The 26,901-nt window shown below is 43.0% G+C and overlaps 1 protein-coding gene across 1 annotated transcript in view; it reads left to right on the top strand.

The window, feature by feature from the left end:
- The window catches only part of sox13 (SRY-box transcription factor 13), a gene marked incomplete at its 3' end in the record, with an annotated part of 101,156 nt that overhangs the window by 68,970 nt on the left and 5,285 nt on the right, over positions 1–26,901 (top strand). The window contains exons 2-13 of the mRNA XM_079242937.1: positions 3,533–3,728; positions 3,851–3,941; positions 7,273–7,359; positions 7,707–7,879; positions 8,079–8,147; positions 8,293–8,407; positions 9,557–9,633; positions 10,145–10,310; positions 12,899–13,023; positions 14,206–14,311; positions 15,397–15,567; positions 16,602–16,818. Coding sequence (XP_079099063.1) covers positions 3,534–3,728; positions 3,851–3,941; positions 7,273–7,359; positions 7,707–7,879; positions 8,079–8,147; positions 8,293–8,407; positions 9,557–9,633; positions 10,145–10,310; positions 12,899–13,023; positions 14,206–14,311; positions 15,397–15,567; positions 16,602–16,818 — 1,592 coding nt within the window. The 5' untranslated portion in view covers position 3,533. The remainder of the gene's footprint in view (positions 1–3,532; positions 3,729–3,850; positions 3,942–7,272; positions 7,360–7,706; positions 7,880–8,078; positions 8,148–8,292; positions 8,408–9,556; positions 9,634–10,144; positions 10,311–12,898; positions 13,024–14,205; positions 14,312–15,396; positions 15,568–16,601; positions 16,819–26,901) is intronic.

Here is a 26,901-nt window from a genome sequence, read left to right as displayed (position 1 = left end):
GCTGAAATGATTGCACAAATCTAAATTACTAAGTGTGTTTAGCCAGATGAGAGTGTCAGGAAGTGATAACCTCGACCGGTTTTCATTGTTCTTACCCAGATACTTAGGGCTTTGTCTAAAACAACATCTTTGTGATACGTGCTTGCACCTTAGCACGCATTCTTTGCTGTCAACAGCACTGCAGGTCGCTGAGTTTTTCTACATGCCTCTGCACTGGGTGACACACAAGCTGAGCACACACACACGTTTGGTGTTTGCAGAGGCGTGTGAGAGCCACCTGCAGCAGCGCCACAGTTCAGCCCCTGTGGAACGCAAAGGGGAGACCCAGGAATAACCTGCAGCATGGGACTGAACTCAGTATGTTGCTGCTGTCGCCGTGACCCTCCTCCTACCTCCCACCGTCACACAATCAACCCCATGCCGACACCGACAGCAGCTGCTGCAGTGTTGGCTAAACAGTGTGTCACCTCCATCTCCGCTCCTTCTTAAGAGTCCACCAAGCCACCGCTGAGAGCAGCCGCCAAGCGCAGTGAAGCTCATGCAGATCCTCGTGGGTTCAGAGGTCTTGGTGATTGGTCACGTTTGACAGATGAGCAGAATCAGTGAGCTTAAATCAACATTTTGACTATAAGAGAGTAAATTTCTAGATGAAATGACTTAGCATACACTCCTCACACACACATTCATACACCAATAATTCTGACAATGTAATTAAAGTGTTCATGCATGTGGCTTCAGATGAGCTGGAGTGATGCTTGCAGCTGTGTTAATGCTCAACATGGCTTTTAGGTAGCGTTCAGTGCCGTGAAGGAGACCTTTACAGGATACTCACTTTAACATACTCTGAGGTGTGTGTGTGTGTGTGTGTGTGTGTGTGTGTGTGTGTGTGTGTGTGTGTGTGTGTGTGTGTGTGTGTGTGTGATGAAATGTATTCACATTACTCTGCATATATCAGAGCTTGTCTAATCTTTCTTTACCTCTTCATGTCAACCTTAGATCAGCCTGGAAGCCAAATCAGATATGCCGTTTGGAATTACCTCCAGTTTTGCTGGAAACATGGCAGCTTCCGTACACAGCTCTTACTATGCCCACTTTAACATTTAATCCATTATAACATGAAGGATATAAAGTTTTAGGATTTTTCTTAGGTTGGAAAGTAGTGCCAGATTATATGAAACATCTATGAAAGTTCTGCTCCTTGCGTGATCCGAGGCTTTTTTATTCGCAGCTTTTTCCACCAACGATTTTCTCTTTCTCGGCTGTTTAGCAGGAGGAGGCAAATAAACCAAGCTGGGTCGGGAAATCCTTCCTGCATTTTCTCAGCCATGTTTGCCTTCCGAGTTTCTTCTTCACTACTTTGTATTTTCATCCTAACACACTGTTTATATGCAGGGTGTGGCTATCAGGTATGTGCTGCTGGAGGGGGAGGAGGGGAGCCGGGAGAGGAAGCTACGAAATATAAGAAATGAACATCTCCATTTGGGTCAGAGTTTTTACAGATTTACAGTAAACTGAGGGGTCTAACTATATTTCTTATTGTTCATGATGACAGAATGTATAGACTACTATCAGGACGAGGAACCGCTTCACCCAGAGGAACATGTCTCTGAGTACCTACTAGAGTTTTAACTGTCCATGGAGACGTGATGTTTCCATGGAGACGTGACGTTTCCATGGAGACGTGACATTTCCATGGAGACGTGATGTTTCCATGGAGACATGACGTTTCCATGCAGATGTGATGTTTCCATGGAGACGTGATGTTTCCATGGAGACGTGATGTTAGGGCTAGGATTAGGGTTAGGGTTCAGGTTAGGGCTAGGGTTAGGATCAGGATTAGGGTTAGAGCTAGGATTAGCGCTAGGATTAGGGTTAGGGCTAGGGCTACAATTCGGGCTAGGGTTAGCTTCAACTGGCACCAATCTTCCTGCATCACTTTCCTGCTCGCCATACCAGTATTATCCACATTCCACCTTTACACCTGAGAGTCGCTGAGCAGCCGTAAAGCACGTGCACGATGCACGTCCCCCAGGCTGGGACCCTGGCAGTCAGGTGGCTTTGTTCTGTAACAGCGCATGCAGGCTGGCTGAAACTGTGTGTGTGTGTGTGTGTGTGTGTGTGTGTGTGTGTGTGTGTGTGTGTGTGTGTGTGTGTGTGTATGTGTGTGTGTGTGTATGTGTGTGTGTGTGTTTATGTGTGTATGTGTGTGTGTGTATGTGTGTGTGTGTGTGTGTATGTGTGTGTGTGTGTGTGTGTGTGTGTGTGTGTGTGTGTGTGTGTGTGTGTGTGTGTGTATGTGTGTGTGTGTGTGTGTGTGTGTGTGTGTGTGTGGAGGTGGGGAGTATTATTATGCTTTCCGCAGAATGGTGGCGCTCCGCATTTTTTCGCCGTGTTCCCGGGTTGGTCGGCACATTCCGCTGGCATTGTTATCCGGCCTGTTTCCTGCGACCGGCGGCTTTTGTCAGCCTCTCGCCCATTGTCCCGGCTTCCTTTGTTCCCCTGCTCCAACAATGGCTTTTTTCTCTCTCTTTATATATATGTGCACTTTTTGCCCTTGTGTGTTCTGTTTGTTTTGTTCTTCTGTCTGCTGTGTTTTTCTTTCCTCCTGCTGCAAAGCTGGGAAATAACACACACACACACACACACATACACACACACACAGTTGGTTTTGTTCAAGTTCACTGTGGTTCAGACCTCTCTCACTCAACCTGTCCTGTCTTCCTCTTTCTCTCCTTCTCCCTCAATGAGGCGTTGTCTGCCTCTAAAGTCTCCTATTATTCTCTGCCACACACTTCTAGAGACACACACACTGGCAATGTGATTTGCTGTGATTATACCACAACCAGTACCATGATTACTTCAGATAAATCTGACAGGGGGTTAAAAGGTCATTCCAGACTATCTGCAGTCCATCGTTCTAATTCTAAAGAGATTATTTACAAGTGAAAAACATTAAAAATATCTGCTAATCTTCCCAGGAATGGGCGTCCAGCTAGTTCCACCCAAAACTCTTAGCCAAGAGGTCCATCACAGACCCTCAAGGCCTCATTCAGCAGGTTCAGTGTGAAAGTTGGTGACAGTCCAGTTGGACTGAACCAGTATGCCTTGTTGAAAGGTTGCAGCAACGTGGCTTAGGTTGGCAAAGCTGCACATGGACAAACCAGCAGACTTCTGGAGCAAAGTCCTCCGGACAGACCAGACCAAAGCAAACATGTGAAATGAGACTGCGTGAAAACCAGAACACCTCATACTAACGGTCCAGGGCGGTGGTGAAGGGACAACTCGGAGCAGACATTAGCTGTGGTTATTAGCATGCTCAGGCTCGCGAGAGTCCAAGGCGGGACTGAAAAACCAGCCATCTGCCTGGAAGCTGGGAGGGATCACAGTTTCCTTTCAAAATGGTTTTAATCATCCCAAAACCTCTGATGTTCATTGTTTTCCACCCTCTGCTGTAAATAACATCACCTTCCAGTCTAAGGAATGAAAAATGGGCAGAGTCAGCACACCTGATAAGCTGTTTGTCTGTCGACAGAATGGTGGAGCCCAGCCCAACAGCGCTGCACCTCCGCTCCAGCATGGCAGACATCGCTGTCAAAGTAGAACGGGAGGACTGCGCCGGAGTCAATACCAACTCCGAGCTCCCCAAGTCGTCTCCTCTCCATGGCTGGTCAGGAAATCAAACGCTCGAAGCCCGCCAGCTGACCCCACCACTGTCATGTTCACCCTCAGTAAGGACACTTACGGAAGTCGCCATCATGCTGGGAGTTCACAACGTTGCATTGGAAGCTGACTTTCTCTTTTCCTGGTCCGATGACTGTTGAACCTCTCTGTCTGTGCTGTCTCCTTCCAGGAGGGCTCTCCGGGCAAGGAGCCCCCTCACCGGCACCCAAAGGAAGGCAGGATTCCTGATCCATCAGGGGGACAATCCAGCTTTAAGGAAGGTTCGTAAAACCACAACTCCTAGAGTTAATAAAAGGGAATATTTGACATCAGAGTGACAGACGGGGAGTTTTACTGGATATTTTCCTTGTTTTAGCATATAACAATATGATATGATGACAGAATTATCAATGAGCATTGATCCAAATTTAAATTGCAGATGAAAAATTTATCTTGCCATAATATGACGAGAAGCAGACCCAAGAAGAAGCCTCGGACACCAGTCTGGCTGAACTAAACACCTCTTTATTACCAGAGGCAGTTGTTCCAGGGACCCGAGGTTTCTGGAGTTCAGCTGGTTTGCAGGTCTGTCCAGGAAGAGGTTCAGGGTTGGTCGGAGTCCAGCAGAGAGTCACGGCTGTTTGGAGAAACCTGATGAAGTGGAGTGTCTCCTACTGGACAGGAGGGTGGGCAGGACGGAGCTGGTGGGCCCAGCTGGAGGTCTCTGTAGGGGTCAGGAGTTCAGATGGATCTGGCTTAGCTTCAGGCAGACCCCAGTCCAGTTCCGATGGACTCCGGTCCGGTTCAGGCTGACCCCAGTCCAGTTCCGATGGACTCCGGTCCGGTTCAGGCTGACCCCAGTCCAGTCTGATGGACTCCGGTCCGGTTCAGGCTGACCCCAGTCCAGTTCTGGCTGACCCAGGTCAGGTTCAGACTGACCCCGGTCTGGTTCAGGCTGACCCAGGTCTGGTTCAGAGTGACCCAGGTCTGGTTCAGAATGACCCCGGTCTGGTTCAGGCTGACCCAGGTCTGGTTCAGAGTGACCCAGGTCTGGTTCAGAATGACCCCGGTCTGGTTCAGAGTGACCCAGGTCTGGTTCAGACAGACCCAGGTCTGGTTCAAACAGACCCCGGTCTGGTTCAGAGCGACCCAGGTCTGGTTCAGACTCACCCCGGTCTGGTTCAGACAGACCCAGGCCTGGTTCAGAGTGACCCAGTTCTGGTTCAGACAGACCCCGGTCTGGTTCAGAGTGACCCAGGTCTGGTTCAGACTGACCCAGGTCTGGTTCAGAATGACCCAGGTCTGGTTCAGACAGACCCAGGTCTGGTTCAGAGTGACCCAGGTCTGGTTCAGACTGACCCAGGTCTGGTTCAGAATGACCCAGGTCTGGTTCAGACAGACCCAGGTCTGGTTCAGAGTGACCCAGGTCTGGTTCAGACTGACCCCGGTCTGGTTCAGACAGACCCAGGTCTGGTTCAGACAGACCCCGGTCTGGTTCAGACTGACCCCGGTCTGGTTCAGACAGACCCAGGTCTGGTTCAGACAGACCCAGGTCTGGTTCAGACAGACGCAGGTCTGGTTCAGAGTGACCCCGGTCTGGTCCAGAGTGACCCCGGTCTGGTTCAGACAGACGCAGGTCTGGTTCAGAGTGACCCAGGTCTGGTTCAGACAGACCCAGGTCTGGTTCAGACAGACCCCGGTCTGGTTCAGACAGACCCAGGTCTGGTTCAGAGTGACCCAGGTCTGGTTCAGACAGACCCAGGTCTGGTTCAGACAGACCCCGGTCTGGTTCAGACAGACCCAGGTCTGGTTCAGACAGACCCAGGTCTGGTTCAGACTGACCCCGGTCTGGTCCAGAGTGACCCCGGTCTGGTTCAGACTGACCCCGGTCTGGTCCAGAGTGACCCCGGTCTGGTTCAGACAGACCCCGGTCTGGTTCAGACAGACCCCGGTCTGGTTCAGACTGACCCCGGTCTGGTCCAGAGTGACCCCGGTCTGGTTCAGACAGACCCCGGTCTGGTTCAGACAGACCCAGGTCTGGTTCAGAGTGACCCAGGTCTGGTTCAGACAGACCCCGGTCTGGTTCAGACTGACCCCGGTCTGGTCCAGAGTGACCCCGGTCTGGTTCAGACAGACCCCGGTCTGGTTCAGACAGACGCAGGTCTGGTTCAGAGTGACCCAGGTCTGGTTCAGACTGACCCAGGTCTGGTTCAGACAGACGCAGGTCTGGTTCAGAGTGACCCAGGTCTGGTTCAGACAGACCCCGGTCTGGTTCAGACTGACCCCGGTCTGGTCCAGAGTGACCCCGGTCTGGTTCAGACAGACCCCGGTCTGGTTCAGACTGACCCCGGTCTGGTCCAGACAGACCCAGGTCTGGTTCAGAGTGACCCAGGTCTGGTTCAGACTGACCCAGGTCTGGTTCAGACAGACGCAGGTCTGGTTCAGAGTGACCCAGGTCTGGTTCAGACAGACCCCGGTCTGGTTCAGACTGACCCCGGTCTGGTCCAGAGTGACCCCGGTCTGGTTCAGACAGACCCCGGTCTGGTTCAGACAGACCCAGGTCTGGTCCAGACATGGATGTTGTCGTCCCTTACAACGGTTCATTTGTACACACTGTCTCAAAGGGCGGAGCAGTTCCAGGATGCTGGTTCTGCTGTGAGGCCTTATCGTAGTCTTGTGGACACGTTGATGACGCACCAGTAGGTAGACGGTCCCCACATGAAAACCCAGTGAGGTCTCAAGGTGCTCATGAGAACCATCTATTGTTTGTCTCAGTCAATGGTGATGGTGGGGGAGGGGTGAGATATCGAAACATCTGGTTTGTTAGAGCAATGCGGTGTGAAAGTAAACCTTGTTAGGAAGGGTGTTAAAGTCCCTGATCATACCGAGTCCAGTTGGCTATGCACCCTGTGGCAAACGTTTCAGCATTTTTCACTCAATCCAAATTGTTTCATGATCAAACTTTTCACCCCTTGTGTGTTCAGACCTTGTCTGTTCTTCTCGATAGGTTGTCGTTTAACCACACATTAATGCATCCGTGCCATTTTCCCAGCAGTCAGGATGTGTAGCGGAGTGTTGATGGTGCCACTGGGCACTGATCAACTCATTCTGCTGAGAATCCATGCAGAGAAACAGAGAAAGGCCTCTTTGTCCCGTGTTTCTGTTGAGTATGTCGTTCATGGAGAGAAAGGCTTCTCTCAGACTCTTTCACAGGTCTGAACTCCTTGTGTGAATTTCAGCTCAATGTCACTCCACTTGCTGACCTTGGATTGATTTTTGTCCAAATATTGATCCACTAAAACACTCAGAACTTCTCTGATGCACAGAAAACCTCTGGCCGTCTGGATGTCTTCTTCATTCAGTGCTATTAGAACGGCAGAAAGTATGTCACAGTACTGCTGGCTGTGTATCTCCTCTGTTTTTTAAAATCAGTTCAATTCAACTTTATTTATATAGCGTCAAATATATCATCAAATCACGGCACTGCCATCTCCGTGCCCTGCACGAAAGGCCCTGCATGGTCTTGCACGGCCCTGCACGGCCTTGAAAGGCCCTGCACGGCCCTGAAAGGCCCTGCTGCACTGCTGAGTTGCTGTTGTGTCTTGTTAACAGTAATGCCCACCATTGAGAAGCTGCTGAATGCTGACTGGAAGGAGAAACTTATGGATAAAAGCAGCGCGGCGACTGGACAGCTGAAAGGTCAGCACTGAGACACGACACATTTCTTTCTCAGTGTCAAACACAACGAGCACACACTCCTTTAGTATGGAAAACTTTTCCACTGCCTGCTTGTATTTCCACTTTTATCCACTGCTCTGAGATGCTGTCCAAAGCTAGACTGCTGCTGGGGATTAATGGGTTTAATTTAATGACAGTTGAAACAGATGGGTGAAGTTTAAAGTAAGGAGAGGGGCGTGAACGCAGCAGGAGGGGTAAACTGCTCGTCTTTCTAAACGCAACACTGCGGCTTCTTGTGGTTGTGAGAGGAAAACATGGCGATGGCATTTTACAGGAAACACTGAGCTTGATCTTCTGAAATCTACCAGGTACCCCTGAGTCTCTGGCAGAGAAGGAGCTCCAGCTGCTGCTGATGATAAACCAGCTGAACGGTCTGAGAGAGCAGCTGCTGGGCGCACACTCGGAGCAGAGGAACATGGCCGCCCTCCTGCTGGAGAAGCAGCAGCAGCAGATGGAGCTGGCTCGGCAGCAACAGGAACAGGTATCACATCCAGTACAGCAAAGTACACATGACGCCATGCAGACACCGTTAACCTGACAAAAACATTAAAACAACCCAAAAGGCCTGTGTTTGCGTCAGTGCTGCTGACGATGCAGAGATGAGGCGGATGAAACTTCCCAGCAAGGTTTAGGAACCGCTTGTTGGCGTTAGCAGCTAACGGTAGTGCTTTGTGTCTCAGATTGCCAAGCAGCAGCAACAGCTGATCCAGCAACAGCACAAGATCAACCTGCTGCAGCAGCAGATCCAGGTCAGCTCCACCTCAACACGCCGTCATCCCTACGCTGACAGCTGTTAGCACTGTTAGCATTGTTTGCACTGTGAGCACTGTTAGCATGCTAAACAGACCAGGCTGGAACTTTTCTGTAAGGTGGATTTATTCTGCTTTGTCCCAGCAGGTGAACATGCCGTATGTGATGATCCCAGCTTTCCACCCTAACACCCAGCCCCTCCCAGTTGCCTCTGACCCTCCGATGACGTTGCCGTTACAGCCAATCCCCTGCAAGCCGAGTGAGTCCTGTGGCTGGAATGTCAGAGTGGAAAATGATATCTCATTTACAGAAAAATGTCATGGTGAAGTTCTCCTTCTAGTTGTTTCTGCTGGGATGAAAGATGCTATCAGTATTCCCAGATGTTTCTAGGTGAGGACTTTAAACTTTGGAGCCTCTGCAGGTAGCAGCTCTGGGACATTTAGCAGGGAAGAGGCCTACTCAAAGCTTTTAGGTCGGGTCTTTTTGGCCGGAAACTGAAAGGGCTTTGCTTGAACAAAGTTGTTTATATGGAATTTTTGGAGTGGAACAAGAGAGAAAAAACGGAAAATGAATGAAATAATGGCAAATATGTGTGTGTGTGTCACTGTAATCAGTGCACTGACACACACTGTGCACAACAGGCACCCAGCTTATTTTTGGTGCTTGCCGACAAGGCCTTTGGAAAGTATAGTCTGGAATTAAAGATAAAATCCAGTTCAAATCGTGACACGGTGGCGTAGCGGTCAGCACTGAGGTTGCTGGTTGGATCCTCAGCTAGGGGTGGCCTTTCTGTGTGGAGACTGCATGTTCTCCCCATGTGTGTTTGGGTTCCCTCCTCGCGTGTCCCAAAGACACTCATGTAAGGTTAACTGGTTACTCTAGTTCACCCTGAGGGTCTCTGTGTGGGCCCTGTATGGACCGGTGACCTGTCCAGCCGTACCTTGCTGGGCTACACTCTCCACGTGGAGGAGATAACGGACAGGAACATGCCTCTCATGTATACACCCACCAACCATGTAGCAGAAAAACATATTAGGCAGGAAGTGGACATTTTGTCCTTGAATGTGCTGACTGGACCAGAACTAGAAATCTATCCATCACATTGGTTAGTGATCTGAAAAGTACATTTAGAGCTGGTTAGATTCAGAAAGCCATCATGGAACTTGAGCTGACTCATATGATACCAAGAGAAAGCTGGCTGATGATTTCATGTCAGGATGAGAGAACAATAAAGCCGATCTGTGATGAAAGGGAAGCATTGCATTCATCACCGCGCTCGCTCTGGCATGGCGGCTCAGAGAAACAAAGCCCTCATGCAACTTCTCTGTCTTTATGTCCTAATCTATGTGTGAATCTGTGTATTTAAATGTGGTTTGTAACAACTGAAAACGTGTTTTCCTTCTGCAAGCCGTGGATTATTCCATGCAGCTGCTGCCTACCAGTCACCCCACCCCTGTCAAGAGGAGCAGCGGTTCCTTCCGACAGGTAAAGCATCACTATAATGTTTATTCTGTCCGCCAGCTTTGTCCGCGAGGACTGTAAAGCACACATGACTGAGAGGAAAGTGAATTATGGCAGCGTGTTTATTTACTGTGGAGCGGGTGTTGGTATTGAATATGTGTGTCAAGTGAATCCCTCGGAATTGAAGACAGAATATTTTTTCTTGTGTTTGGAGGCTGAAAAGCTTTAGGAATACACCACACCCACTGTTTAAAGCTTGCATGTGTGTGGTGTAGGTGTGTGTGCACGCAGCATGAACCCTGTTTGCACGGCAGGTTCTCAGATGGGAGAGAACAACAAGGCTTAAATAAACAAAAGTAAAGAGAGGATGAGGAAAACAAGGGCGCCATAAAGCCACAAAGGTGTGACAGATGTGCTCCGACCTGCCGAATGTACCATTCATAACTGGAACACACACACACACCCTGAGCCTTTGTGTGCCTGAAGTGGTCCCTGTGGGGCCACACCCCCTCATCTGCTCTTTATGTGTGTTTAGGAGGCAAGTCAGCCCTTGAACCTGACCTCCAAGCCAAAGGGCCTGGAGCTGGGGAAAACCTCCAGTCCACACAGCATGGAGCTGGGACCGCTGGCTCTGCAAGCTTCCTATAGACCCCGAGACCTTCAGCGAGAAGTGTCCCACAGCCCGCCCAGATCTGCCCTCAGTAAGTATCCCAGTTAGACACACGCAAAGCAAACTTCCCCAACGCATTGCACTGTGCACTCCCACATGTCTGAGAGCCACCCACCCACAGAGGGTCCGTAGTTTGCCTCCGTGCATGTGGCTACCTGGCCCAGACACGGCCGGTCCTCAGAGTTGTACTGGAAGTCTGAGGTGTAAAGAGTGAAGAAGAATGGCCAGAGTACAGTTCCTTGTGGTGCACCAGTGCTGCTGATTGAGAAGTCACTTGAGAAATGAAAGAACATGACCCTCAGAGTGCTGCCTGAATGGTCCAGATGAGAGTGTGCTCTCTGGAGCAGGTATATGATGGTATCTTCAACCCCAAGTCCATTACGATATGCAAACTGGAATGGGTCCTGAAAGGTGTTTACTTGCTTGTTGAGGTGAGCCAGTAAGAGTCTCTCCAGGACTTTCATGATGAGATTAAGCTGTGTTCTGGTCCATGACTGAGCTGCAGGGTGACAGATTGGAGGCGTGACAGGAAAGCAGTGGGCTTATGGAGGGTGTGTGGTCTGTTGGGCTGGAGGTAGGGGGTGAACTGAACCTGTTGAAGAATATGTTCAGCTCATTAGCTCTGTCCAGACCTCCATCAGGCTGGTCCCCCTTTAACTTGAAGCCGGTGATCTTCTTCATTCCAGACCACACATCCCTCAGGTTATTCTGCTGGAGCTGACTTTCTAACTTCTTCCTGTAGTCCTCCTTGCACTTCTTAGTTTGTGTTTTAAGTTGTTTTTGTGTTGCCCTCAATAACTCCCTGTCTCCATCCCTGAAGGCTTTCTTTTTGATGTTCAGCAGCTTTTTCAGGTCACTGTTGATCCAGGGTTTGTTATTGAGGAAGCACCTCACTGTTCTTGTTGGGACGATGCTGTCCACACAGAAGTTTATGTAATCTGTCACACACTCAGTCATGGCGTTGATGTCGTCTCCATGAGGTTCACAGAGGACATTCCAGTCTGTAGCCTCAAAGCCTCCTCTAAGAGCATCTTCAGCTTCAGCAGACCAGATTTTGATAGTCTTTGTGATGACTGGTTGCTGCTGAACGATGGGCTTGTAGGTGGACGTGAGAAGAACCAGATTATGGTCAGATCTTCCTAAAGGAGGCAGGGCAGAACAACTGGATCCATTATTCATATTTGCATAAAATAAGTCCAACATCTTATTTTCTCTGGTGGAGCAGCTGACAAACTGCTGGAATGTTGGTAGAGTTGCAGAGAGGGAGACGTTGTTGAAGTCTCCGGAGATCGCCATGAATGAGTTTGGATGCTGTGTTTGTAGCCGAGCAACGACGGAGCTGATGACGTCACAGGCTGTGTCTGGTGCGGTACCAGGTATTATATAAACCGCTACCAGAATAACACAGGTAAACTCTCTGGGTAAATAATATGGACGGAAGCTCACAGCTAACAGTTCCATGTCCCTTGTGCATATCTTCTCCTTGACAGTAACATGTCCAGGATGACACCAACGCTGGTTAACCAGCACTGCAATTCCACCACCCTTTAGCTTTCCGCTGTGTTGTCTACTGCGGTCTGCACGGACCGTTTTAAAGCCCGGTACAGACACATTACAGTCAGGGATGTGTTCATGCAGCCATGTCTCGGTGAAGCACATAATACTGCACTCTCTGTATTCTTTCTGAGACCTTGTTAGCATCTCCAGCTCGTCCGTTTTGTTAGCTAGTGATCTCACATTACCCATGACGACGGTCGGGAGAAATGGTTCAAATCTCCATCGTTTTCTCCTCTGTCTCACTCCCGCTCTGCATCCTCTTCTCTTTCTTTTCAACTCCATCGGGATTTGATGTGTTGTTTCGCTGATAATCCTGATTTGGGAGAGTTTAATCAGTTGATCCCGATTGTAAACAAGTCTTTTGTTGCCATGGAGACTCACTATAACAAGTCTCGAACGAGCAAAAATATGCAGAAAAATCTTCCTTGCAGCACACCCTCCAAACTGGCATGAAATCCTCAGAAAAAAATACCTAATTTGAGCTGATATCTATGTAAAAAGAGTTTGTACTTTTAAAAATTAAGATAGCAAGTCAGAGCTACTACAATCTGCTGCCAACAGACGGCGCAATCTAGAATGGAATGACACGGCCGATCCTGGCCCGGCCAATAGATGCAGCGGAATGTATAAGTTACTAATAAAGTATTTCGGTCTTTAAATTTGATTGTTTGTTTATTGATCACGCCTCTACTGAAGACACTAGCAGAAAACACTCCACTGCTGTGGGCGCCCCCCTACATGGATCGGTGCCGTGGTGGAAGCTTTGTGAAAGGTGGCAACCCGAGTTCGGACACATGCGGTCTGGTCAGAGCGTTCCAGAGCGGGTTCAAGTCCCATGTGGTGCAACAGAGGCGAACCTCTCTGGACCCCCCCAGCCTCACAGAACCCCCACAAACAGCTGATTGGCCCAATGTGGGATTTCATGCTGACAGAAGACTTTGTGAAATGAATCCTTTTCGTCTCTGTAGTCCCGGCGAAGGTTGGAAGATCTGGATGTTTGTGGATCATAACCAACATGTTTTCTGGGCCATCATGATCTTTTCCCACATTTCTTCTCTGCAGGCTTCCTTGGAGACGGCGATGTGGTCACGCAGGCCATCCACGATGCCCAGCAGTTGCTGAGGAGTCACAGCAGCAGGGGAAGAGAGAGGGAGAGGAACAGGGAGAGAGACGGAGGGGGGAAGATGGTGAGCGACTAATGCTGGAGCTTTTTTTCGTCCCATATGGAAAACAATGAGCATTATTGTAGCAAACTGTAATGGCCGCTAGCGATGTGTGGGTCCGGTGGGTTCCCAGGTAATATCACGTCCAGGTGAGTTTAAAACTGGCTTTTCTCTAGTGTCATCATCACACATCTGTAATCCAGTTTCCTACGCTCTGCTAGTGGCATGGTAGTTAACAGAGCTGACACCACCTCTGCTCCTTTTTTATCCGTCCAGACATCATCACGCTGTTTGTCTTACTTACACAACTTCACTTAATTTCTCCTCACTCATATGCCACCCGCCCACCGTAACTGCTACACCACGCCGGATGAATATGACTTTGCCCGACTCGCCTGCTAGCGTTTCCGGGATGCTAGCAGGCGAGCTAGCTGTGTTTCTGGTAAAACTAGCAGTAAATGAGATGCATGCTGGGAGGCAGCCACAGCCTTTTCCGTCGGGATGTGTTGCTCTTCTACAGGATGAAACTGACAGATGTCCCAGTTCAGTGAACACTGCAACGTGCTAATGGCTGCTGCAGATCGGCCGGACTGGACGCGACTGAAACATGTCAGAAATGTAGGATTTGCTCTGGAATCCTGTTGCTGAAAAGCTGGTTTGTTTTTTAAAGTTTGGTTCCTGGAAAAACGGCGTCTATTCTGGTCTTGGTTTTCATTCTCTGAGGTGGTTGAAGCTGGACTCAGCCTCATCCTGAGCAACAGCTGCTGCAGCCTTGACCGAGCCACCTGCTCTCCCTCTTTGTCCACAGTGATACCGTTCTCTGCTGCTCTCCTGCTCCATTCTCCTGCTTCATGTCGCCGGTGTAGGACTGTAGACTGACCTAGTTTGGTATTGCACACCACCGCGCTGACGTTTTACCAGAATAGGTGATAAGACACCGATGGTGTGGATAGTTTTGCAAATTCATCTCTGCCTTGTCTCCTTCACCTTTCTTCCTCCCAACAATAAACACCATTCTTCCTCCTCCAGACGGTTTTCATGTCCTGTCTTTGCATTTACAGCACCACATTTAAACAGCAGCTGATATGGCAAGCGCTCCGTGTGGCACGTGCACGCCTGCGACACACACACCTTGTATTGGGTCATGTTTTTACTGCAGACAGTGTCTCCATGCTGAAGGTTAGCATCTGTTTGTAATGTGTGCAGGAATACAAAGGTTCTCCATGCAGTGAAAGACTTTCTCTGTGTGAGCGGGGTGAAGACAGACATGGCCTCCCGTCCACCGACGACCACCTCAGCAGCGACTCAGAAAGTAGGTGGAGCCTGTTTGATGCGCTTAATTGCAGGGAAATATGACACCAAGAACAAACATTTTCCCCCAAATGTGTTTTATTGCCATCTTGTCACCAGATTACATCACATTTAACTCTTTGCCTGCCAGCCTCTTTCATCACATGTACCAATCTCTAAAGGGCCGCTGAAATGCTGTGAGGTCTATGAACACTGAGAAGGAAAGAAGAGAAACACAACTTTTAAATACATTTTCAGCAACAAAGAATGAAACCTTGCATCTGGATCTTCTTTTTACTTTTTTACTCTTTATCTCTCACAAAGAGTAAAAAATAGCAAGAACAATGTGTTCAAACTAACAAAATAAAATAACTAGAAGAAAATTAATCGACTGTTACCATGTCTTCTATTATTAAATAGACACGGAGAGCAGATTTTATTAAATGAAAATGAAAACTACTTTATAATTCGTAGAGGTAAATTACAATGTTGCTGCCAAAAACCACTTCTGTCCTTTTTTAATAAAGGTTTCTTTCCTTTAAACTAAATGATTTATCGGATCTATTTATATCTGTTTAGACTAGTTTTGCATTTATTTGAGGCCACAGTGCTGAGCCCCCCCCCCTCAGCTGGGGGGTTCCAACAGTCTGCATGTTCTCCCTGCGTATGCGTGGGTTCTCCCCGGGTTCTCCGTCTTCGTAACACCGTCCAAACACATGATGTTAGGTTAACTGGTTACTCTAACTCCTCCATTGTGTGTGTGTGTGTGTGTGTGTGTGTGTGTGTGTGTGTGTGTGTGTGTGTGTGTGTGTGTGTGTGTGTGTGTGTGTGAGATGGACTGGCGACCTGCCCAGGTGTTCTAGCCTCTCACCCAGTGACTGCTGGGATAAACTCCAGCTTCCCATAACTGGACTAAGTGGTGAAGAAGATGGCTGGATTTTGTATAAATATAATCAGTTCATTTCATATTTATACTTATTTCATTTAACAAGCCCGCCTTTTTTTAAATATTCTTTGTGTATTTTATAGCTATTTTTGTTTTTATTATGGATCTTGCATTTATTTTCTGTTTAGTTGTAAATAAATGCTGCAACGTGTCTCTTGTAGGTGCTGTTCCCGTCTCAGGTGCAGGCAGCTATGCAGACGCCCGACCCACTCCCTCCTCCGGCCACATAAAGAGACCCATGAACGCCTTCATGGTGTGGGCCAAAGACGAGCGAAGGAGGATCCTGCAGGCCTTCCCAGACATGCACAACTCCTCCATCAGCAAGATCCTGGGTGAGGCCAGCACTGGGTGAGCTGGGTTTCTCTGTGCTCAGCTGCTGCCTGAAATAAGCAAGAACTCCCAGTTTCACACACCTCTGGTCTATTTTGGGGATGGACATTTAACCTAGCTGAGAACTCACACACCCTGGCACTTTTCAGCGTTCAGGAGCCAGAGGACGCCCGCTCACCAGTTTCCCATTAGTATTCTAATAGCTCTGTGGTTTAAGGGGGTCTTTTCCAAAGACCAACAAATCAGAAGCAGAGAGCATCCAGAGAGGTAGAATAATACACTTTATTGGTACCAGTTAAAAGAAACAGCCAGTTATGGCCCCGACAGTCCACAGTCCTAGGTGTAGGGGGGTACTACAGTCGAACACACATTAGTCTGCTTATAAAGTGCACTGCAACCCACAGAGTATCTGGTCCCGCACCAGGACCGGTTTCTGGTCTGGAACCAGGACCTGTTTCTGGTCCGGAACCAGGCTCGGTTTCTGGTCCGGAACCAGGACCGGTTTCTGGTCCCGCACCAGGACCGGTTTCTGGTCTGGAACCAGGCTCGGTTTCTGGTCCGGAACCAGGCTCGGTTTCTGGTCTGGAACCAGGACCGGTTTCTGGTCCGGAACCAGGCTCGGTTTCTGGTCCGGAACCAGGACCGGTTTCTGGTCCCGCACCAGGACCGGTTTCTGGTCTGGAACCAGGACCGGTTTCTGGTCCGGAACCAGGCTCGGTTTCTGGTCTGGAACCAGGACCGGTTTCTGGTCCGGAACCAAGACCGGTTTCTGACATGTGGCGTGGGAACTCATCTTCACATTTTCTAACTAGCTCATCAAAACTGTTTCTGGGATCATGATATTTTATGTTTTGTCCACAAGTACCAATCTGCCAAAGATGTTTCTCCTTCAATGTAAAAGTTAAGCAGATTTTAAGGACTTGATGAAAACAGAACTTGGATTCCTGAGTGGTGAGACTGGCTCTGAACCCTGAGGCGGAATAAGGGGCGCGTTGAGGGACAGGATCAGACTCACCATTGTTTTGTTGGCCTCCAGGCTCCAGGTGGAAGGCCATGTCCAACCAGGAGAAGCAGCCTTACTATGAAGAGCAGGCGAGGCTGAGCCGGCAGCACCTGGAGCGCTACCCCGACTACAAATACAAGCCCCGGCCCAAACGCACCTGCATCGTGGAGGGACGCCGGCTGAGGGTGGGCGAGTACAAGGCCATGATGAAAAGCCGCAGACAGGAGCAGAGAGGAACCTACCCTCACAGGTACACGACTCTGACATCAGCGCTAACGGCTCATGTGAAGATTTAAAGCTGCAGCGTGGAGAATCTAGTGTATCGTTAGTATGCAGTCGCACTTCAATAGATCCAAATAGATCATGTATAAACACGTATAAAGTGGTCTAATCTAGACTGGTACAATAACTACGTATAGATCATGTAAAAACATGTGTAGAGTTGTCTAATCTAGATTGGTACAATAACTACGTATAGATCATGTAAAAACATGTGTAGAGTTGTCTAATCTAGATTGGTACAATAACTACGTATAGATCATGTAAAAACATGTGTAGAGTTGTCAAATCTAGACTGGTACAATAACTACGTATAGATCATGTATAAACACGTATAGAGTGGTCTAATCTAGTTTGGTACAATAACTACGTATAGATCGTGTATAAACACGTATAGAGTGGTTTAATCTAGACTGGTACAATAACTATGTATAGATTATGTATTAACACGTATAGAGTGGTCTAATCTAGACTGGTACAATACCTACGTATAGATCGTGTATGAACACGTATAACGTGGTCTAATCTAGATTGCTACAGTAACTACGTATAGATCATGTATTAACACGTATAGAATGGTCTAATCTAGACTGGTACAATGACTCCGTATAGATCATGTATGAATACGTATAGAGGGGTCTAATCTAGACTGGTGCAATAACTACGTATAGATTATGTATAACCACGTATAGAGTGTTCTAATCTGGATTGGTACAATAACTACGTATAGATTATGTATAACCACGTATAGAGTGTTCTAATCTAGATTGGTACAATAAATACGTATAGATCATGTATGAACACATATAGGCTGTTCTTATCTAGATTGGTACAATAACTACGTATAGATTATGTATAAACACGTTTAAAGTGGTCTAATCTAGATTGGTACAATAACTACGTATAGATCGTGTATAAACACGTATAGAAGGGTCTAAAATAGATTGGTACAATAACTTCGTATAGATCATGTATAAACACGTATAAAGAGATCTAATCTAGATTGGTACAATAACTACGTATAGATCGTGTATAAACACGTATAAAGTGGTCTAATCTAGATTGGTACAATAACTACGTATAGATCATGTATAAACACGTACAGCGTGGTCTAATGTAGACTGGTACAATAACTACGTATAGATCATCTATAAATACGTATAAAGTGGCCTAATCTAGATTGGTACAATAACTACGTATAGATCATGTATAAACACGTATAAAGAGGTCTAATCTAGATTGGTACAATAACTACGTATAGATCATGTATAAACACGTACAGCGTGGTCTAATCTAGACTGGTACAATAAATACCTATAGATCATCTATAAATACGTATAAAGTGGCCTAATCTAGACTGGTACAATAACTATGTATAGATTGTGCATAGACACGAATTGAGGGGTCTAATCCAGACTGGTAAAATAACTACGATTAGATTGTGTATAAACACGTATAGAGCTGTCTAATCTAGACTGGTACAATAACTACGTATAGATTATGTATGAACACGTATAAAGTGGTCTAATCTAGATTGCTACAATAACTACGTATAGATCATGTTTTAACACGTATAGAGTGGTCTAATCTAGACTGGTACACAAACTACGTATAGATCATGTATTAACACGTATAGAGTGGTCTAATCTAGACTGGTACAATACCTACGTATAGATCGTGTATGAACACGTTTAAAGTGGTCTAATCTAGATTGGTACAATAACTCCGTATAGATCATGTATAAATACGTATAGAGGGGTCTAATCTAGACTAGTGCAATAACTACGTATAGATTATGTATAAACACATATAGGCTGTTCTTATCTAGATTGGTACAATAAATACGTATAGATCATGTATAAATACATATAGGCTGGTCTTATCTAGATTGGTACAATAACTACGTATAGCTTATGTATAAACACGTTTAAAATGGTCTAATCTCGATTGGTACAATAACTACGTATAGATCGTGTATAAACACGTATAGAAGGGTCTAAAATAGATTGGTACAATAACTACGTATAGATTGTGTATAAACACGTACAGAGTAGTTTAATCTAGACTGGTACACAAGCTACGTATAGATCATGTATAAATACGTATAAAGTGGGCTAATCTAGATTGGTACAATAACTACGTATAGATCATGTATAAACACGTATGAAGAGGTCTAATCTAGATTGGTACAATAACTATGTATAGATCATGTATAAACACGTATAAAGTGGTCTAATCTAGATTGGTACAATAACTTCGTATAGCTCATGTATTAACACGTATAGAGTGTTCTAATCTAGATTGGTACAATAACTACGTATAGATTATGTATAACCACGTATAGAGTGTTCTAATCTAGATTGGTACAATAAATACGTATAGATCATGTATAAATACGTATGAAGTGGTCTAATCTAGATTGGTACAATAACTACGTATAGATCATGTATAAACACGTACAGCGTGGTCTAATGTATACTGGTACAATAACTACGTATAGATCATCTATAAATACGTATAAAGTGGCCTAATCTACATTGGTACAATAACTACGTAAAGATCATGTATAAACACGTATGAAGTGGTCTAATCTAGATTGGTATAATAACTTCGTATAGATCATGTATAAACACGTATAAAGAGGTCTAATCTAGACTGGTACAATAACTATGTATAGATTGTGCATAGACACGAATTGAGGGGTCTAATCCAGACTGGTAAAATAACTACGATTAGATTGTGTATAAACACGTATAGAGCTGTCTAATCTAGACTGGTACAATAACTACGTATAGATTATGTATGAACACGTATAAAGTGGTCTAATCTAGATTGCTACAATAACTACGTATAGATCATGTTTTAACACGTATAGAGTGGTCTAATCTAGACTGGTACACAAACTACGTATAGATCATGTATTAACACGTATAGAGTGGTCTAATCTAGACTGGTACAATACCTACGTATAGATCGTGTATGAACACGTTTAAAGTGGTCTAATCTAGATTGGTACAATAACTCCGTATAGATCATGTATAAATACGTATAGAGGGGTCTAATCTAGACTAGTGCAATAACTACGTATAGATTATGTATAAACACATATAGGCTGTTCTTATCTAGATTGGTACAATAAATACGTATAGATCATGTATAAATACATATAGGCTGGTCTTATCTAGATTGGTACAATAACTACGTATAGCTTATGTATAAACACGTTTAAAATGGTCTAATCTCGATTGGTACAATAACTACGTATAGATCGTGTATAAACACGTATAGAAGGGTCTAAAATAGATTGGTACAATAACTACGTATAGATTGTGTATAAACACGTACAGAGTAGTTTAATCTAGACTGGTACACAAGCTACGTATAGATCATGTATAAATACGTATAAAGTGGTCTAATCTAGATTGGTACAATAACTACGTATAGATCATGTATAAACACGTACAGCGTGGTCTAATGTATACTGGTACAATAACTACGTATAGATCATCTATAAATACGTATAAAGTGGCCTAATCTACATTGGTACAATAACTACGTAAAGATCATGTATAAACACGTATGAAGTGGTCTAATCTAGATTGGTATAATAACTTCGTATAGATCATGTATAAACACGTATAAAGAGGTCTAATCTAGACTGGTACAATAACTATGTATAGATTGTGCATAGACACGAATTGAGGGGTCTAATCCAGACTGGTAAAATAACTACGATTAGATTGTGTATAAACACGTATAGAGCTGTCTAATCTAGACTGGTACAATAACTACGTATAGATTATGTATGAACACGTATAAAGTGGTCTAATCTAGATTGCTACAATAACTACGTATAGATCATGTTTTAACACGTATAGAGTGGTCTAATCTAGACTGGTACACAAACTACGTATAGATCATGTATTAACACGTATAGAGTGGTCTAATCTAGACTGGTACAATACCTACGTATAGATCGTGTATGAACACGTTTAAAGTGGTCTAATCTAGATTGGTACAATAACTCCGTATAGATCATGTATAAATACGTATAGAGGGGTCTAATCTAGACTAGTGCAATAACTACGTATAGATTATGTATAAACACATATAGGCTGTTCTTATCTAGATTGGTACAATAAATACGTATAGATCATGTATAAATACATATAGGCTGGTCTTATCTAGATTGGTACAATAACTACGTATAGCTTATGTATAAACACGTTTAAAATGGTCTAATCTCGATTGGTACAATAACTACGTATAGATCGTGTATAAACACGTATAGAAGGGTCTAAAATAGATTGGTACAATAACTACGTATAGATTGTGTATAAACACGTACAGAGTAGTTTAATCTAGACTGGTACACAAGCTACGTATAGATCATGTATAAATACGTATAAAGTGGGCTAATCTAGATTGGTACAATAACTACGTATAGATCATGTATAAACACGTATGAAGAGGTCTAATCTAGATTGGTACAATAACTATGTATAGATCATGTATAAACACGTATAAAGTGGTCTAATCTAGATTGGTACAATAACTTCGTATAGCTCATGTATTAACACGTATAGAGTGTTCTAATCTAGATTGGTACAATAACTACGTATAGATTATGTATAACCACGTATAGAGTGTTCTAATCTAGATTGGTACAATAAATACGTATAGATCATGTATAAATACGTATAGAGGGGTCTAATCTAGACTGGTGCAATAACTACGTATAGATTATGTATAACCACGTATAGAGTTTTCTAATCTAGATTGGTACAATAACTACGTATAGATCATGTATAAACACGTATAAAGTGGTCTAATCTAGATTGGTACAATAACTTTGTATAGATCATGTATAAACACGTATAAAGAGGTCTAATCTAGATTGGTACAATAACTTTGTATAGATCATGTATAAACACGTATAAAGTGGTCTAATCTAGATTGCTACAATAACTACGTATAGATCATGTCTTAACACGTATAGAGTGGTCTAATCTAGACTGGTACACAAACTACGTATAGATCATGTATTAACACGTATAGAGTGGTCTAATCTAGACTGGTACAATACCTACGTATAGATCGTGTATGAACACGTATAAAGTGGTCTAATCTAGATTGGTACAATAACTCCGTATAGATCATGTATAAATACGTATAGAGGGGTCTAATCTAAACTAGTGCAATAACTACGTATAGATTATCTATAAACACGTATAGAGTGGTCTAATCTAGATTGGTACAATAACTCCGTATAGATCATGTATAAATACGTATAGAGGGGTCTAATCTAAACTAGTGCAATAACTACGTATAGATTATCTATAAACACGTATAGAGTGGTCTAATCTAGATTGGTACAATAACTACGTATAGATCGTGTATAAATACGTATAGAAGGGTCTAATCTAGATTGGTACAATAACTACGTATAGATCGTGTATAAACACGTATAGAAGGGTCTAAAATAGATTGGTACAATAACTACGTATAGATTGTGTATAAACACGTACAGAGTAGTTTAATCTAGACTGGTACACAAGCTACGTATAGATCATGTATAAATACGTATAAAGTGGTCTAATCTCGATTGGTACAATAACTACGTATAGATCATGTATAAACACATATGAAGAGGTCTAATCTAGATTGGTACAATAACTATGTATAGATCATGTATAAACACGTATAAAGTGGTCTAATCTAGATTGGTACAATAACTTCGTATAGATCATGTATAAACACGTATGAAGAGATCTAATCTAAATTGGTACAATAACTACGTATAGCTCATGTATTAACACGTATAGAGTGGTCTAATCTAGAGTGGTACAATAACTACGTATAGATCGTGTATAAACACGTATAAAGTGGTCTAATCTAGATTGGTACAATAACTACGTATAGATCATGTATAAACACGTACAGCGTGGTCTAATGTAGACTGGTACAATAACTACGTATAGATCATCTATAAATACGTATAAAGTGGCCTAATCTAGATTGGTACAATAACTACGTATAGATCATGTATAAACACGTATAAAGTGGTCTAATCTAGATTGGTACAATAACTACGTATAGATCATCTATAAATACGTATAAAGTGGCCTAATCTAGATTGGTACAATAACTACGTATAGATCATGTATAAACACGTATAAAGTGGTCTAATCTAGATTGGTACAATAACTTTGTATAGATCATGTATAAACACGTATAAAGAGGTCTAATCCAGATTGGTACAATAACTACGTATAGATCATGTATAAACACGTACAGCGTGGTCTAATGTAGACTGGTACAATAACTACGTATAGATCATCTATAAATACGTATAAAGTGGCCTAATCTAGATTGGTACAATAGCTACGTATAGATCATGTATAAACACGTATAAAGAGGTCTAATCTAGACTGGTACAAAAACTACGTATAGATTGTGCATAGACACGAATTGAGGGGTCCAATCCAGACTGGTAAAATAACTACGATTAGATTGTGTATAAACACGTATGGAGCTGTCTAATCTAGACTGGTACAATAACTACGTATAGATTATGTATGAACACGTATAAAGTGGTCTAATCTAGATTGCTACAATAACTACGTATAGATCATGTCTTAACACGTATAGAGTGGTCTAATCTAGACTGGTACACAAACTACGTATAGATCATGTATTAACACGTATAGAGTGGTCTAATCTAGACTTGTACAATACCTACGTGTAGATCGTGTATGAACACGTATAAAGTGGTCTAATCTAGATTGGTACAATAACTCCGTATAGATCATGTATAAATACGTATAGAGGGGTCTAATCTAGACTAGTGCAATAACTACGTATAGATTATGTATAAACACATATAGGCTGTTCTTATCTAGATTGGTACAATAAATACGTATAAATCATGTATAAATACATATAGGCTGGTCTTATCTAGATTGGTACAATAACTACGTATAGCTTATGTATAAACACGTTTAAAGTGGTCTAATCTAGATTGGTACAATGACTACGTATAGATCGTGTATAAACACGTATAGAAGGGTCTAAAATAGATTGGTACAATAACTACGTATAGATTGTGTATAAACACGTACAGAGTAGTTTAATCTAGACTGGTACACAAGCTACGTATAGATCATGTATAAATACGTATAAAGTGGTCTAATCTAGATTGGTACAATAACTTTGTATAGATCATGTATAAACACGTATAAAGTGGTCTAATCTAGATTGGTACAATGACTTCGTATAGATCATGTATAACCACGTATGAAGAGATCTAATCTAGATTGGTACAATAACTACGTATAGCTCATGTATTAACACGTATAGAGTGGTCTAATCTAGAGTGGTACAATAACTACGTATAGATCGTGTATAAACACGTATAAAGTGGTCTAATCTAGATTGGTACAATAAATACGTATAGATCATGTATAAACACGTACAGCGTGGTCTAATGTAGACTGGTACAATAACTACGTATAGATCATCTCTAAATACGTATAAAGTGGCCTAATCTAGATTGGTACAATAACTACGTATAGATCATGTATAAACACGTATAAAGTGGTCTAATCTAGATTGGTACAATAACTTCGTATAGATCATGTATAAACACGTATAAAGAGGTCTAATCTAGATTGGTACAATAACTACGTATAGATCATGTATAAACACGTACAGCGTGGTCTAATCTAGACTGGTACAAATAAATACGTATAGATCATCTATAAATACGTATAAAGTGGCCTAATCTAGATTGGTACAATAACTACGTATAGATCATGTATAAACACGTATAAAGTGGTCTAATCTAGATTGGTACAATAACTTTGTATAGATCATGTATAAACACGTATAAAGAGGTCTAATCTAGATTGGTACAATAACTACGTATAGATCATGTATAAACACGTACAGCGTGGTCTAATGTAGACTGGTACAATAACTACGTATAGATCATCTATAAATACGTATAAAGTGGCCTAATCTAGATTGGTACAATAGCTACGTATAGATCATGTATAAACACGTATAAAGAGGTCTAATCTAGACTGGTACAATAACTACGTATAGATTGTGCATAGACACGAATTGAGGGGTCCAATCCAGACTGGTAAAATAACTACGATTAGATTGTGTATAAACACGTATAGAGCTGTCTAATCTAGACTGGTACACAAGCTACGTATAGATCATGTATAAATACGTATAAAGTGGTCTAATCTAGATTGGTACAATAACTACGTATAGATCATGTATAAACACATATGAAGAGGTCTAATCTAGATTGGTACAATAACTATGTATAGATCATGTATAAACATGTATAAAGTGGTCTAATCTAGATTGGTACAATAACTTCGTATAGATCATGTATAAGCACGTATAAAGTGGTCTAATCTAGATTGGTACAATAACTACGTATAGATCATGTATAAATACGTATAGAGGGGTCTAATCTAGACTGGTGCAATAACTACGTATAGATTATGTATAACCACGTATAGAGTTTTCTAATCTAGATTGGTACAATAAATACGTATAGATCATGTATAAACACATATAGGCTGGTCTTATCTAGATTGGTACAATCACTACGTATAGATCGTGTATAAACACGTATTGAAGGGTCTGAAATAGATTGGTACAATAACTACGTATAGATCATGTATAAATACGTATAAAGTGGTCTAATCTAGATTGGTACAATAACTACGTATAGATCATGTATAAACACATATAGAGTGGTATAATCTAGAGTGGTACAATAACTACGTATAGATTATGTATAAACACTTGTAGAGTGGTCTAATCTAGACTGGTACAATAACTATGTATAGATTGTGCATAGACACGAATTGAGGGGTCTAATCTAGATTGGTACAATAACTACGTCTGGATCGTGTATAAACACGTACAGAGTGGTCTAATCTAGACTGGTACAATACCTATGTATAGATCATGTATAAACACGTATAAAGAGGTCTAATCTAGATTGCTACAATGACTACGTATAGATCATGTATAAACACGTATAGAGTGGTCTAATCTAGACTGGTGCAATAATTATGTATAGATTATGTATAAACATAATCTATACGTTCTATAATGTTCTAATCTAGATCGGTACAATAAATACGTATAAAACACCTATAAACACAGATTGGTACAATAACTGCGTATTGATCATGTATAAACAAGTATAGAGTGGTCTAATCTAGATTGGTCCAATAACTACGTATAGATCGTGTATGAACACGTATAAAGTGGTCTAATCTAGATTGGTACAATAACTACGTATAGATCATGTATAAACACGTACAGCGTGGTCTAATGTAGACTGGTACAATAACTACGTATAGATCACGTATAAACACGTGTAGAGTGGTCTAATCTAGATTGGTATAATAACTACGCATTGATCATGTATAAACACATATAGGCTGGTCTTATCTAGACTGGTACAATAACTACGTATAGATTGTGTATAAACACGTATAAAGTGGTCTAATCTAGACTGGTACAATAACGATGTATAGATCGTGTATAAACACGTATAGAGTGGTCTAATGTTGATTGGTACAATAACGACGTATAGATCGTGTATAAACACGTATAGAGTGGTGTATTCTAGACTGGTACAATAACTATGTATAGATCATGTATAAACACGTGTAGAGTGGTCTAATCTATACTGGTACAATAACTACGTAAAGATTGTGCATAGACACGAATTGAGGGGTCTAATGTAGACTGTTAAAATAACTACGTTTAGATCGTGTATAAACACGTATAGAGTGGTATAATCTAGACTGGTACAATAACTACATATAGATTATGTATAAACACATGTAGAGTGGTCTAATCTAGACTTGTAACATAACTACGTATAGATTGTGCATAGACACGAATTGAGGGGTCTAATCTAGATTGGTACAATAACTACGTCTGGATCGTGTATGAACACGTACAGAGTGGTCTAATCTAGACTGGTACAATAACTACGTATAGATCGTGTATG

The sequence above is a fragment of the Telmatherina bonti genome (assembly GCF_933228915.1).
Source record: "Telmatherina bonti genome assembly, chromosome: 6".
Lineage (NCBI taxonomy): Eukaryota > Metazoa > Chordata > Actinopteri > Atheriniformes > Telmatherinidae > Telmatherina > Telmatherina bonti.
The sequence above is the reverse complement of the archived record's forward strand: the minus strand, read 5'-3'. Positions and strand labels throughout refer to the sequence as shown.